Genomic DNA, 13,332 nt, shown 5'->3' on the forward strand with positions numbered 1-13,332 from the left:
GGGTGAGACCCAGGATCCTTGCTCCCCCAGGTCCTTATGAGGGGCTGGAGGAGACAGAACTGGGGTGCTGGACCCTCAGCATAAAGAATGCTATAGGCTGGGCATGGTGACTCATGCCTGTAAATCCCAGCGTTTTGGGAGGCCAAGGCGGGCAGATTGCTTGAGCCCAGAAATTTGAGACCAGCCTGGGCAACATAGCGAGACCCCATCTCTAAAAAAATAAAATAAAATTAGCCAGGTTGGTGGCACAAGTCTGCAATTCTAATTACTTGGATGGGCTGAGATGGGAGGATCACTTGAGCCTGGGAGGTCAAGGCTGCAGTGAGCTGTGATTGTGCCACTGCACTCCAGCCGAGGGGACAGAGTGAAACCTTGCCTTAAAAAAAAAGACTGCTATGGCCCGAGTCCCTCTGCTGTGCCGGGCACTGTGCTGGGCATGTAACAGGCATATTCTTCTGATCTTTACAACTCTCCCATGAGGCAGGCACTATCATTAGCCCATTTTACAGATGTGGCCATAGAGGCCCAGAGAGGAGAAGGGGCTTACCTAAGGCTATAGACTGTTGGTATCTGGAGATAAACCCGGGATGGTGCTCACTAAACTACCTTGGGTGTCAGTCCTGCTTCAAGACTCCAGAGAGATAAAGAGAGATGACCTCAGAGACAAAGAGACTCAGACCCAGCCAGAGGCCCAATGGACAGTGGGAGGGGTGGGTGGAAGAAGGCTGGTCTCTGTCTGACCAAGCCCCCCCAGAATAACGCAGGCTGCCCCCCTAGGTGGAAACAATGACACAATCAGCTCCCAATACCAAGGGCCTGACATCACAAGTGGGGGGAAGGCAGCTGAGGTTGGGGGGGGAGGTGCCCCGCCCCTTGGCAGGCCCCTACAGCCAATGGAATGGCCCTGGAAGAGACCCGGGCCGCCTCCGGAGCTTCAAAAACATGTGAGGAGGGAAGAGTGTGCAGACGGAACTTCAGCTGCTGCCTTGGTTCTCAGCGTCAGTGCCGCCACTGCCCCCCGCCAGAGCCCACCGGCCAGCATGTCCTCTGCTCACTTCAACCGAGGCCCTGCCTACGGGCTGTCAGCTGAGGTTAAGAACAAGGTAGGGCTGGAGGGCCTCCCTGGCCTGGCCCACACGTCCTGCCAGGCCAGAGCCCTGAGCTTGGGGTCCCTTGAACCCCCTCCTGCCTATCCTATGTGACTCGGAAACTGAGAGGGGAAAAGGGAGTGATATGGGATAGGGGCTGCCTGTCTCCCCCTGAACATCCCAGAGCCCCCAGCTATGGTTGGGGGTGGAATGGGGGGGCACACAGCCACACATAAACAGAGGGGGTCAGTCCATTGCAAAGTTACCCACCTGATCAGTCTTCTGTTAACCCTTCGTGTTCTTGGGGGGAACAACATAGGGGGAAGACTTGTTGATTTTTCCATATCCCCCGGCCTGACAAAGAAATTGGGGAGCGCTTGAGTGCTGGGGTACCTGGGAAGTGACGCCGTGAAAGTGTGGGAGATCCTGAAGACAGAGGGGGACGGTGAAAGGCAGGAAGCGGGCATCAGAAGTGCGGCAGGGGTCTCCTGACTGTGGAGCTAGGAAGATACCTGGACACCACCTTCATGCTATGGTTGGGTAAACTGAGGTTCGGAGAGGAGAGGCAAATAAATAGCTGGGGTCCCAGGTAAAGCAGGTACAGCGCTCGGACCCTGGACTCACCCCCCATACACCAGGATGGGCTCAGCTTCTCCCAGCTGGAGAACTTGAAGTTTCCAGCCCACTGGAATCGCCCCAACAGTATTGCCGAGGGAGGAGTTCCTGCCCCATTTGACAGAGGGGAACACTGAGGCTCAGGGTGGCTTTTCCCAGGGTCCCATGGTGAGGAAGTGGGGGACTGGGTTGGAACCTGGGTCGAGGGATCTCGGGGCTGGAGGAGGGGGCTGGTGGGGGGCGGGTCCTCGGGCGAGAGACAGATCCCAGCGCCGCCCTCCTCCCCCCAGCGCCGGCCCCAGAGCCGCGCAGAGCCGCGCAGAGCCGCCGCGCCTTATAAGGCGGCCTCGGGGAGCCCGGGCCACGCTATATAAGGGCCGGTTTGCTTTATAAAGCCGGGCTGGTGGCGTGGGGGGCGGCAGGGCCAGGGCCAGGTGAGGGGGCCGCCCCTCCCACCTCCCCCCACTCACCCGGGAGAAGAAGAGGCAGCCCGGTCCCCTAGGGGCTGGGAGCCTGGCTGGGCTGGGGCGGAGGGTTCTGGAGAAATGGGAGTGGAGGGGGGGAGGGGGGGAGGGGGGGACAGTGGCGAGAGGGAAAAGCGGGGAGGTTGGGGGAGAGGCAGACAGAGATACTGGGAGCCTGAGACACCCTAGGGACAGACGGGGGAGGGCGAGCCAGGAGCGAGATAAGACCTAGACAAGCATGGAGGGGCAGGGAGAGGAGACAGAGCCCCACCCCCCCCCCCACCCCAGGCAGGAGACAGAGAAAGACCTAGAGAGGCAGAGATACAAGACCCAGGAGCCCTACCCCTGGCCAGACAGGGACTAGCCACCCAGAGAGATGGGGACCCAAGACTGGGCCAAGAAAAGACAGCGCTGGGAAGAGAGAGACAGAGGAGTCGGGGGGATAAGAGGGAGAGAGACATACAGACGTGCAAGGGGTGGGGGCTAAGACAGAGACAAGCCCCCACCCCTAACCAGAGACAGAGCCCTGGAGCTGAAGACCTGGGGGACACGGAGAGACAGAGATGTATGACCAGCACTCCTCTGCAAGCCAGCACCCAGGGGCACCTCCTTAGACCTCCTTCTTCCCTTCCTGAGGTGCCCCCTCTTCCAACAGGGGTCACAGAGGGGGCAGGGCTAGAGGAAGAGAAGCCCCAAGTTTGGCCTGGACGGAAAACCAGGGGGCCGAGTGCCACCCTTCTAGCTCAGAGGATCCAGCTCCCCACACCCCACCCCTCGTCTACATTCCCTGGTGCCAAACCTCAGAATGCCCGGAATGGCCCCCTGGGCAGGTGCCACCTCAGCCCTGGCTCTCAGCCCGCCCCAGCCCCCATCCCCCAACTATGGATCTGGGGCAAAATTGCCTTAGTTGGGAAGGACGAGGGAGATCAGGCTCTAGGAGGCTCGGACAGGACCCAGGGAGCCCAGGCTGCCCCCACTGCATCCTCACCCCTTTCTCTGTGCCCCCTGCCCTCCCCTCGCCCCAGCTGGCCCAGAAGTACGACCACCAGCGGGAGCAGGAGCTGAGAGAGTGGATCGAGGGGGTGACAGGCCGTCGCATCGGCAACAACTTCATGGACGGCCTCAAAGATGGCATCATTCTTTGCGAGTGAGTGAGGCTCTCGAAGCCGAGACCCTGCAACATCCCCCAACTCCATGCAGCCCCTCAACCCCCAAAACAACCATGATCCTGGAACTGAGTTGAACACTTTCTACTGGATACCTTTGGGGTGGCCAGTAATCATTGTGCCCATTTAACAGGCACAGAAAACTGAGGCTCAGGTGAAATGCATTGCACCAAGTCCCACGTGGTTTCAAGGGAAATGACTCTAGGATCTTAACCACCATGCTATACAGGGTAGGCCCATCTATGGCCGCCAGAGTCCCCAGAAAGAGCGGTCACAGCTAAAAGGCAGCAGCCAACAGCTGTTCATGGCTGGCTTGGTGACGTGAGGAGAGATGTGCAGCAATAATTAAAGGAGGCCCTGGTTTTCTTTCTGTTTTCTTTTGTTTTTTTGAGATACAGTCTTGTTCTGTTGCCCAGGCTGCAGTGCAGAGACACAATCTCGGCTCACTGCAACCTCCGCCTCCAGGGTTTAAGCGATTCTCCTGCCTCAGCCTCCCCAATAGCTGGGATTACAGGCACGCACCACCATGCCTGGCTAATTTTTGTATTTTTTTTAAGTAGAGATGGGGTTTCACCATGTTGGCCAGGATGGTTTCGAACTCCTGACCTCAATTGATCCACCTACCTCAGCCTCCCAAAGTGCTGGGATTACAGGCACATGCCACCATGCCCGGTTAATTTTTGTATTTTTTTTTTTTTTTTTTTAGTAGAGATGGAGTTTCACCATGTTGACTAGGCTGGTCTTGAATTCCTGACTTCAAGTGATCCACCTGCCTTGGCCTCCCAAAGTGCTGGGATTGCAGGCACATGCCACCACGCCCGGCTAATTTTTGTATTTTTTTTTTTTTTTTTTTTTTTAGTAGAGACAGTGTTTCACCATGTTGACCAGGCTGGTCTCGAACTCCTGACCTCAAGTGATCCACCTGCCTCGGCCTCCCAAATTGCTGGGATTACAGGCATGAGCCACCTCGCCCGACCTTCTTCTTCTTCTTCTTCTTCTTCTTCTTCTTCTCCTCCTTCTCCTTCTCCTTCTCCTTCTCCTTCTTCTTCTTCTTCTTGAGATGGAGTCTTCCTCTGTCACCCAGGCTGGAGTGCAGTGACATGATCTCAGCTCACTGCAACCTCTGCTTTCCGGGTTCAAGTGATTCTAGTGCCTCAGCCTCCTGAGCAGCTAGGATTACAGGTGCCCACCACCTTGCCCGGCTAACTTTTGTATTTTTAGTAGAGACGGGATTTTGCCATGTTGGCCTGGCTGGTCTCAAACTCCTGACCTCAAGTGATCCACGCGCCTTAGTCTCACAAAGTGCTGGCATTACAGGCATGAACCACTGCACCCTGCTGGCCCTGGTTTTCTCCTCACCTCAAAACCTCATCGCTGAGGGAGGTGAAAACCCTAACAGCTCCCAAGCCCCAGTTCCACTGCAATCTTTTTTTTTTTTTTTCAGATGGAATCTTGCTCTGTGACCCAGGCTGGAGTGCAGTGGCATGATCTTGGCTCACTGCAAGCTCTGCCTCCCAGGTTCAAGCAATTCTCCTGCCTCAGCCTCCTGAGTAGCTGGGATTACAGGTGCCCGCCACCACGCCCAGCTAATTTTAGAAACGGGGTTTCACCATGTTGGTCAGGCTGGTCTCGAACCCCTGACCTTGTGATCCACCCACCTCGGCCTCCCAAAGTGCTGGGATTATAGGCGTGAGCCACCGCGCCCGGCTCCACTGCAATCTTAATGCATAGCAGGGCCCTAAACCCAGCCTGCGCCCCATCTGCATTTGAGTCTGACCCAGGGCAGAGTGACTGTGAGTGGCCTCGGGAAGACTCTGAAGGTGCAGCTTCATCAAGTCCTAGATGCTGGGAAGAAGGGGTGTGGGGGGTGTTTACCTTGTTCCATTCCCATCCACTAGGAACAAGGAATTGGCAGGTGGGGAGGTAGGCATGCTGGTGTCCCAGCTCAGGCAGATGACTGCTCAGACGTCAAACAGTGCAGTCCCAGCCTGGGCAACATAGTCAGATTCCATCTCTACAAAACATTTTTGTTTTAATTAGCTTGGCATGGTGGCATATGCCTGTGGTCCCAGCTACTTGGAAGGCTGAGGTGGGAGAATCGCTTGAGCCCTGGAGGTCAAGGCTGCAGTGAGCTATGATCGCGCCACTGCACTCCAGCCTGGGCAACAGTGAAACCCTGTCTCAAAAAAAAAAAAAAACTAATGTAAACAACAAGTTGATGGGTGCAGCAAACCAACATGGCACATGTATACCTATGTATCAAACCTGCACGTTGTGCATGTGTACCCTAGAACTTAAAGTATAATAATAATAATAATAATAAAAGAGTGGGCTGGGCGCGGTGACTCAAGTCTGTAATCCCAGCACTTTGGGAGGCTGAGGCGGGCGGATCACGAGGTCAGGAGATTGAGACCATCCTGGCTAACACGGTGAAACCCCATCTCTACTAAAAAAAAATACAAAAAATTAGCCGGGCGTGGTGGCAGGCACTTGTAGTCCCAGCTACTCGGGAGGCTGAGGCAGGAGAATAGCGTGAACCCGGGAGGCGGAGCTTGCAGTGAGCCGAGATCGCACCACTGCACTCCAGCTTGGGTGACAGAGCGAGACTCCGTCTCAGAAAAAAAAAAAAAAAAGACCTAATGTAAATGACGAGTTGATGGGTGCAGCAAACCAACATGGCACATGTATACCTATGTATCAAACCTGCACATTGTGCACATGTACCCCAGAAGTTAAAGTATAAAAAAAAAAAAGAGTGTAGTGCAGTCACCCACGCACTCCGGTCATTCACTCATTCATTCATTCATTCATTCATTCACAAAAGAAGCATTTATGAGTTCCTGCTGTGTGCCAGGCTCTGGCCTAGGCACTGGGAACAGTGAACAGAACAGACTCGACTCAGAGCTCAAGGACTTTTAGTCCAGTTGAGGAGATCAATCAAATAATTGATCAAATAATCACAAATTTGTGGTCGTAAGTGTCCTGGGGAAAACTCAAGCGGAAGGGAAGATGGGAGGGTCAGGTATATGTCTGCGGGTGGAGAGTCTGCAGTTTCCTAGAGAGTGGTCTGGGAGGCCTCTCTGAAGAGGGGACATTTGAACAGAACCTTAGATGAAGTGAGGGAGGGCTCAGGGGACCTGAGAGAAGAGTGAGCAAAGCAGAGGGGGCCACCAGTGCAAAGGCCTGAGGTAGGATCATGCTTGGGGTGTTCAAGAAACAAGAAGGAGGCTGGCGTGACGAGCACCAAATGATTAAGCAGAAGTGGAGATGAAGTCGCAGAGTGAACTGAGAGTCAGATGGTGGAGGGCATTTCATTTCATTTATTTATTTAGAGACAGAGTCTTGCTCTGGTGCCCAGGCTGGAGTACAGCGGTGCAATCGTAGCTCACTACAGCCTCGACTTCCTAGGCTCAACTGATCCTCCCACCCCAGCCTCTTCAGCCCCAGCCTCCTCAGTAGCTGGAACTACAGGCACACATCACCACGCCCGGTGAAGTTTTCGGGGTTTTTTTTTTTTTTGTAGAGACACGGGTCTCACCATGTTGCCCAGGCTGATCTCAAACTCCTAGGCTCAAGCCATCCTCCTGTCTCGGCTTCCCAAAGCACTGGGATTACAGGTGTGAGCCACTGCGCCCAGTTCTACAGAGGGCATTTTAGGCAGAGGACTTAGGATTTCATTCTGAAGGTAATGGGAGGCTCCTGGAGGATTTGGAACTGGACGGTAACTTGAACTGTTTAAAAAAGGCCATTCTGGGCCAGGTGCAGTGGCTCATGCCTGTAATCCCAGCACTTTGGGAGGCTGAGGTGGGCGTATCACTTGAGGTCAGGAGTTCGAAACCAACCTGACCAACATGGTGAAACCGCGTCTCTACTAAAAATACACAAAATTTAGCTGGGCATGGTAGCAGGCACCTGTAATCCCAACTACTTAGGAGGCTGAGGCAGGAGAATTGCTTGAACCCAGGAGACAGAGGTTGCAGTGAGCCGAGATCCCGCCACTGCATTCCAGCTTGAGTGACAGAGCAAGACTCCATCTCGGAAAAAAAAAAAAATTCTGGCTGCTGGATGAAGAAGGGTGGGTCTGTAGGGGATGAAGTGGAAGTTGGGAGCTCATTACAGGAGGCCAGGAAACAGACTCTGGTGGCTGAGACCCAGGTGGAGGTGGCGGGGAGCAGTGGGTGGTTTTATGGACTCATTAAAAGGCAGAGCCAAAGAACTTTGGAGGAACTGGACATGAGGCTGAGAGAAGGAGAAAGGGGGAGTTGGGGGCAAGTCCAAGGGCTCTGGCTGAGCACCTAGAAGGGGGCACTGCTAGGCAGGGAAGATGGAGGGAGGGGGGAGTCTGGAGGGGGAAGCTGCATGTCAGGAGTCTGGAGCAGGGTGAGTTTGATTTGAGACACCCAGGCACCCATGGAGAGAGCTGAATGAGATGGTAAGAAACCCAGGCTGCAGGGAGATGAGGGAGTTGCTGGCATATGGAGGCACTTAAAGTCAAGAGACTGAATGAGGCCAGGTGCTGTCATTCATGCCTGTAATCCCAGCGCTTAGGGAGGCCGAGGCAGGAGGATCGCTTGAGCCCAGGAGTTCAAGACCAGCTTGGGCAATACAAATACAGTGAAACCCCCTCTCTACCAAAAAAAAAAAAAAAAAAAAAAAAAGCCAGGCATGGTGGTGCGCACCTGTGATCCCAGCTACTCAGAAGGCTGAGGTGGGAGGATCGCTGGAGCCTGGGAAGTTGAGGCTGCAGTGAGCTGTGATTGCACCACTGCTCTCCAGCCTGGGCGACAAAGCCACACCCTGCATCAAAAAAAAAAAAAAAAAAAAGAGAAAAAGAAAAAAAGAAAAGAAAAAAGAGACGAGATCATTAAAGGAGTGAGTCAGAGAAGAGGCCCTTGTGGGCTTCCTGCTGTCTACAAGAGAAAAGGACGCTGAGACACGCCTGCCAGTGAGGCTTCGGAGATCCCAGAGACTCGGACACACCTTGGATAAGCAGGCTTTCTGACTGGGACCTGAGTCTAGCTCCTTGGCATCAGCGTCCCATTTGTGCGTGTGCTTGGGTGGTTTGGAGGGGCTGCAGCTGAGAGCTGACTGCAGGGAGAAGTGATGCTAGGGTATGGCATGGCCCCTTGTGGTCATTCCGTCACCCTCCTCCTGCTGGGCTGGGCTGGAGAGCGGGAGTGGGGGACACCTTTCTTTCTTTCTTTCTTTTTTTTTGAGACGGAGTCTCGCTGTGTCCCCAGGCTGGAATGCAGTGCTGCAATCTCAGTTCACTGCAACCTCCGCCTCCTGGGTTCAAGTGATTGCCTCAGCCTCCTGAGTAGCTGGGAGTACAGGCATGTGCCACCATGCCTGGCTAATTTTTGTATTTTTAGTAGAGATGGGGTTTCACCATGTTGGCCAGGATAGTCTCGCTCTCCTGACCTCGTGATCCACCCGCCTTGGCCTCCCAAAGTGCTGGGATTACAGGCGTGAGCCACCACGCCCAACCCTGGGGGGACACCTTTCTTACCCCTTCCCCACTCTTCTCAGATTCATCAATAAGCTGCAGCCAGGCTCCGTGAAGAAGATCAATGAGTCAACCCAAAATTGGCACCAGGTGAGCCCAGACCCAATCTCTTCCATCCTTGCCCGCAAGCCCCTCAGACCTCCCCCCTCCCCCCAGTGACCACCACCTGCCCCCCTCTAGCTGGAGAACATCGGCAACTTCATCAAGGCCATCACCAAGTATGGGGTGAAGCCCCACGACATTTTTGAGGCCAACGACCTGTTTGAGAACACCAACCATACACAGGTGCAGTCCACCCTCCTGGCTTTGGCCAGTATGGTGAGTGTGGTTGCAGGCTGGGCAGGGGGCGGTGGGCAGCCTGGGCTGGGATGCAGGTGTGGCCACTTGTGCCCCTGAGCCCAGTGAAGGTGGCGGGGGGGGGCAGGGATGGGGGAGCAGGTGCTGTCAACAGCGTCCAAGGGGGCCGGGTGCGGTCGCTCACACCTGTAATCCCAGCACTTTGGGAGGCCAAGGTGAGCGGATTGCTTGAGGCCAGGAGTTTGAGACCAGTCTGGCCAACATGGTGAAATCCCGTCTCTACTAAAAATACAAAAATTAGCTGGACGTGGTGACGCATGCCTGTAATCCCAGCTACTCAGGAGGCTGAGGCAGGAGAATCGCTTGAACCCGGGAGGCGGAGTCTGCAGTGAGCTGAGATCGCACCACTGCCCAGCCTGGGTGACAGAGCCAAGACTCCGTCTCAAAAAAACAAACAAACAAACAAAAAACAGTGTCGGCCGGGCACGGTGGCTCACACCTGTAATCCCAGCACTTTGGGAGGCCGAGACAGGTGGATCATGAGGTCAGGAGATCGAGACCATCCTGGCTAACATGGTGAAACCCTGTCTCTACTAAACCTACAAAATAAAATTAGCCGGGCATGGTGGCAGGCACCTGTAGTCCCAGCTACTAGGGAGACTGAGGCAGGAGAATGGTGTGAAGCCGGGAGGCGGAGCTTGCAGTGAGCTGAGATCACGCCACTGCACTCCAGCCTGGGCAACAGAGCGAGACTCTGTCAACAACAACAAAAAAACAGTGTCCAAGGGGACTGTGCAGCCTGGAGGCCCCCTTGTCAGTCCCTGCTTTCCCTGCCCCACCTAGGCGAAGACGAAAGGAAACAAGGTGAACGTGGGAGTGAAGTACGCAGAGAAGCAGGAGCGGAAATTCGAGCCGGGGAAGCTAAGAGAAGGGCGGAACATCATTGGGCTGCAGGTACCGCCCTGTCCTCACTGCGCAGAGGTCATAGAGGCCAGGAGGGCACCCTGATGTCTGAAGGCTTTTGGGGACAGGATATTTGGCATTAACTATACTATAGGCCGGGTACTGTGCTTATGCACATCTTCCATTCACAAACTCACTCACTCTGCCAACACCCCAGCAGAGAGGTGCTTGTTGTCACCATACCCTTTCCGCAGATGAGAAAACTGAGACCCGGAGAAGCTGGCTCGCTTTTGCACAGATCTTCCAGCTGATGCGTGGCAGGCTGGAACTTCAATGCTAGAAGTCAGTCATGTGATAGGCCCACTCTGGGCCTCACTTTCCAGTCTCGAAAGGATGCCTCAGGCGGGGTGCAGTGGCTCACACCTGTAATTCCAGCACTTCGGGAGGCTGAGGCAGGAGGATTGCTTGAGGTCAGGTGTTTCAGACCAGCCTGGGCAAAATAGAACCCCCCTCCACCGCCATCTCTACAACAAATTTAAGAGTTTAGCCAAATGCAGTGGTGTCTGCCTGTGGTCCCAGCTACTTGGGAGGCTGAAGTGGGAGAATCACTTGAGCCCAGGAGTTCAAGGTTACAATGATTGCATCATTGGACTCCAGCCTGGGCGACAGAGTGAGACCCTATCTCTAAAAATGAAAATGGGCTGGCTGTGGTAGCTCATGCCAGTAATCCTAGCACTTTGGGAGGCCGAGGCAGGCAGATCACTTGAAGTCAAGAGTTCAAGGCCAGCCTGGCCAACGTGGTGAAACCCTGTCACTACCAAAAATACAAAAACTAGCCAGTGTGGTGGGGCACACCTGTAGTCCCAGCTACTCAGGAGGCTGAGGCAGAAGAATTGCTTGAACTCGGGAGGCGGAGGTTGCAGTGAGCCAAGATTGTGCCACTGCACTCCAACCTGGGCGACAGAGTGAGATGCTATCTCAAATAAAATAAAATAAAACAAAAAAAATAGAATAGAACAAAATAAAATATAAAAATAAAATTAAAAATGGGCCAGGCACAGTGGGTCACCCCTGTAATTCCAGCACTTTGGGAGGGTGAGGTGGGTGGATCACCTGAGGTCAGGAGTTCAAGACCAGCATGGCCACCATGGTGAAACCCCATTTCTACTAAAAATACAAAAAATTATCCGGGCACGTTGATGCCCACCTGTGATCCCAGCTACTCCGGAGGCTGAGGCAGGAGAATTGCTTGAATGTGCGAGATGGAGATTTCAGTGAGCTGAGATCATGTCACTGCACTCCAGCCTGGGCAACAGAGCAAGACTCCGTCTTAAAAAAAATAAATAAAATTAAATTAAAATTAAAAAAATGATAAAGCGGCGCCTCATCCTCTCCCATCAGCTATGCCTCATGGCCCATGATGAGGTCGGTAATTATTGGTGTGATTCTCCTTCTGGCTTCCTAGATGGGCACCAACAAGTTTGCCAGCCAGCAGGGCATGACTGCCTATGGCACCCGGCGCCACCTCTACGACCCCAAGCTGGGCACAGACCAGCCTCTGGACCAGGCGACCATCAGCCTGCAGATGGGCACCAACAAAGGAGCCAGCCAGGTGAGTGGGGGCCCCCGGGACAAGCCGTCAAGGCCCGGGACCCTGGCCACCCCACGGCCTGACCACACTACCCTTCGCAGGCTGGCATGACTGCGCCAGGGACCAAGCGGCAGATCTTCGAGCCGGGGCTGGGCATGGAGCACTGCGACACGCTCAATGTCAGCCTGCAGATGGGCAGCAACAAGGGCGCCTCGCAGCGGGGCATGACGGTGTATGGGCTGCCACGCCAGGTTTACGACCCCAAGTACTGTCTGACTCCCGAGTACCCAGAGCTGGGTGAGCCCGCCCACAACCACCACGCACACAACTACTACAATTCTGCCTAGGGCCACAAGGCCTTCCCTGTTTTCCCCCCAAGGGAGGCTGCTGCTCTTGGCTGGACCCAGCCAGGCCCAGCCGACCCCCTCTCCCTGCATGGCATCCTCCAGCCCCTGTAGAACTCAACCTCTACAGGGTTAGAGTTTGGAGAGAGCAGACTGGGGGGGCCCATTGGGGGGAAGGGGACCCTCCACTCTGTAGTGCTACAGGGTCCAACATAGAGCCGGGTGTCCCCAACAGCGCCCAAAGGACGCACTGAGCAAAGCTATTCCAGCTGTCCCCCCACTCCCTCACAAGTGGGTACCCCCAGGACCAGAAGCTCCCCCAGCAAAGCCCCCAGAGCCCAGGCTCGGCCTGCCCCCACCCCATTCCCGCAGTGGGAGCAAACTGCATGCCCAGAGACCCAGCGGACACACGCGGTTTGGTTTGCAGCGACTGGCGTACTATGTGGATGTGACAGCGGCGTTTGTAACGCGAGCACTTTCTTTTTTTTTCTATTTCACTGGAGCACAATAAATGGCTGTAAAATCTCCTGAGGCCTCAGAGCTGCTCTGTTTTGGATATGCGCCATATCCCACACACACATCTGCACGGACACACATGCCCACATGCACTGTAAGACGCACATACACACTCACACGCACCCTAAGACACACACCTCACTGTAGCCACTCAGCTAGACACAGGACAGGCACCCCATCACACTCACATGCAAAGTCCACACACACACACTCCCCCCTTTCACACACAGATACGCACACACAGGCAGTACACACTCCCTACGACATGTAAAAAAGGCATAGCCAGCTGGGCACAGTGGCTCATGCCGGTAATCCCAGCACTTTGGGAGGCTGAGATGGGAGGATCACTTGAGGTCAGGAGTTCGAGACCAGACTGGCCAACATGGTGAAACCTTGTTTCTACTAAAAATACAAAAATTAGCAGGGCGTGGTGGCGCATGCCTGTAGTCCCGGCTACTTGGGAGGCTGAGGTAGGAGAATCACTTGAGCCCTGGAGGTCTAGGCTGTAGTGAGCCGAGATGGCGCCACTGCATTCCAGCCTGGGCAACAGAGCAAGACTCCATCTCAAAAAAAAAAAAGGCACAGCCAGAGAGCCAATGCGCACACACACACACACACGACCCACACTGCTCTCCCAGAGGCTTGTGGATGGTGGTGACAAAGAGCCTGAGTACTGGGACAGGCTAAATGGCATGTGAATCACAGAGCAGCTGCCTGGGTGACCTCGGACAATCACTTCCCCTCCCTAGACCTGTTTTCCCATCAAAATAATGGGGACAGTAAGCCTCTTGTGGTCATGAAATGACACCCTCAGATGGGGTGATGTTCTACATGTTTAATCG

The 13,332-nt window shown here is 54.6% G+C and overlaps 1 protein-coding gene across 7 annotated transcripts; it reads left to right on the forward strand.

Moving 5' to 3' along the window:
- The first annotated feature begins 547 nt into the window (after window positions 1-547).
- On the forward strand, window positions 548-12,501 carry CNN1 (calponin 1). 7 transcript variants are annotated; one of them, XM_019016018.4, is made up of 8 exons: window positions 967-1,103; window positions 1,408-1,677; window positions 3,193-3,314; window positions 8,863-8,929; window positions 9,020-9,157; window positions 9,980-10,090; window positions 11,505-11,651; window positions 11,732-12,501. In XM_019016018.4, the coding sequence occupies exons 3-8, from the start codon at window positions 3,280-3,282 to the stop codon at window positions 11,975-11,977; spliced, it is 744 nt and encodes a 247-aa protein (XP_018871563.1). In that variant the 5' UTR covers window positions 967-1,103; window positions 1,408-1,677; window positions 3,193-3,279; the 3' UTR covers window positions 11,978-12,501. The 7 variants fall into 7 exon arrangements, with proteins under 7 accessions (XP_004060092.1, XP_018871561.1, XP_018871563.1 ...); XM_055371854.2 differs by having other exon boundaries at window positions 1,408-1,638; XM_055371853.2 differs by having other exon boundaries at window positions 1,408-1,628.
- Window positions 12,502-13,332: the final 831 nt, after the last annotated feature.

The sequence above is a fragment of the Gorilla gorilla genome, chromosome 20 (genome assembly GCF_029281585.2).
Source record: "Gorilla gorilla gorilla isolate KB3781 chromosome 20, NHGRI_mGorGor1-v2.1_pri, whole genome shotgun sequence".
In the NCBI taxonomy this organism is placed as follows: domain Eukaryota; kingdom Metazoa; phylum Chordata; class Mammalia; order Primates; family Hominidae; genus Gorilla; species Gorilla gorilla.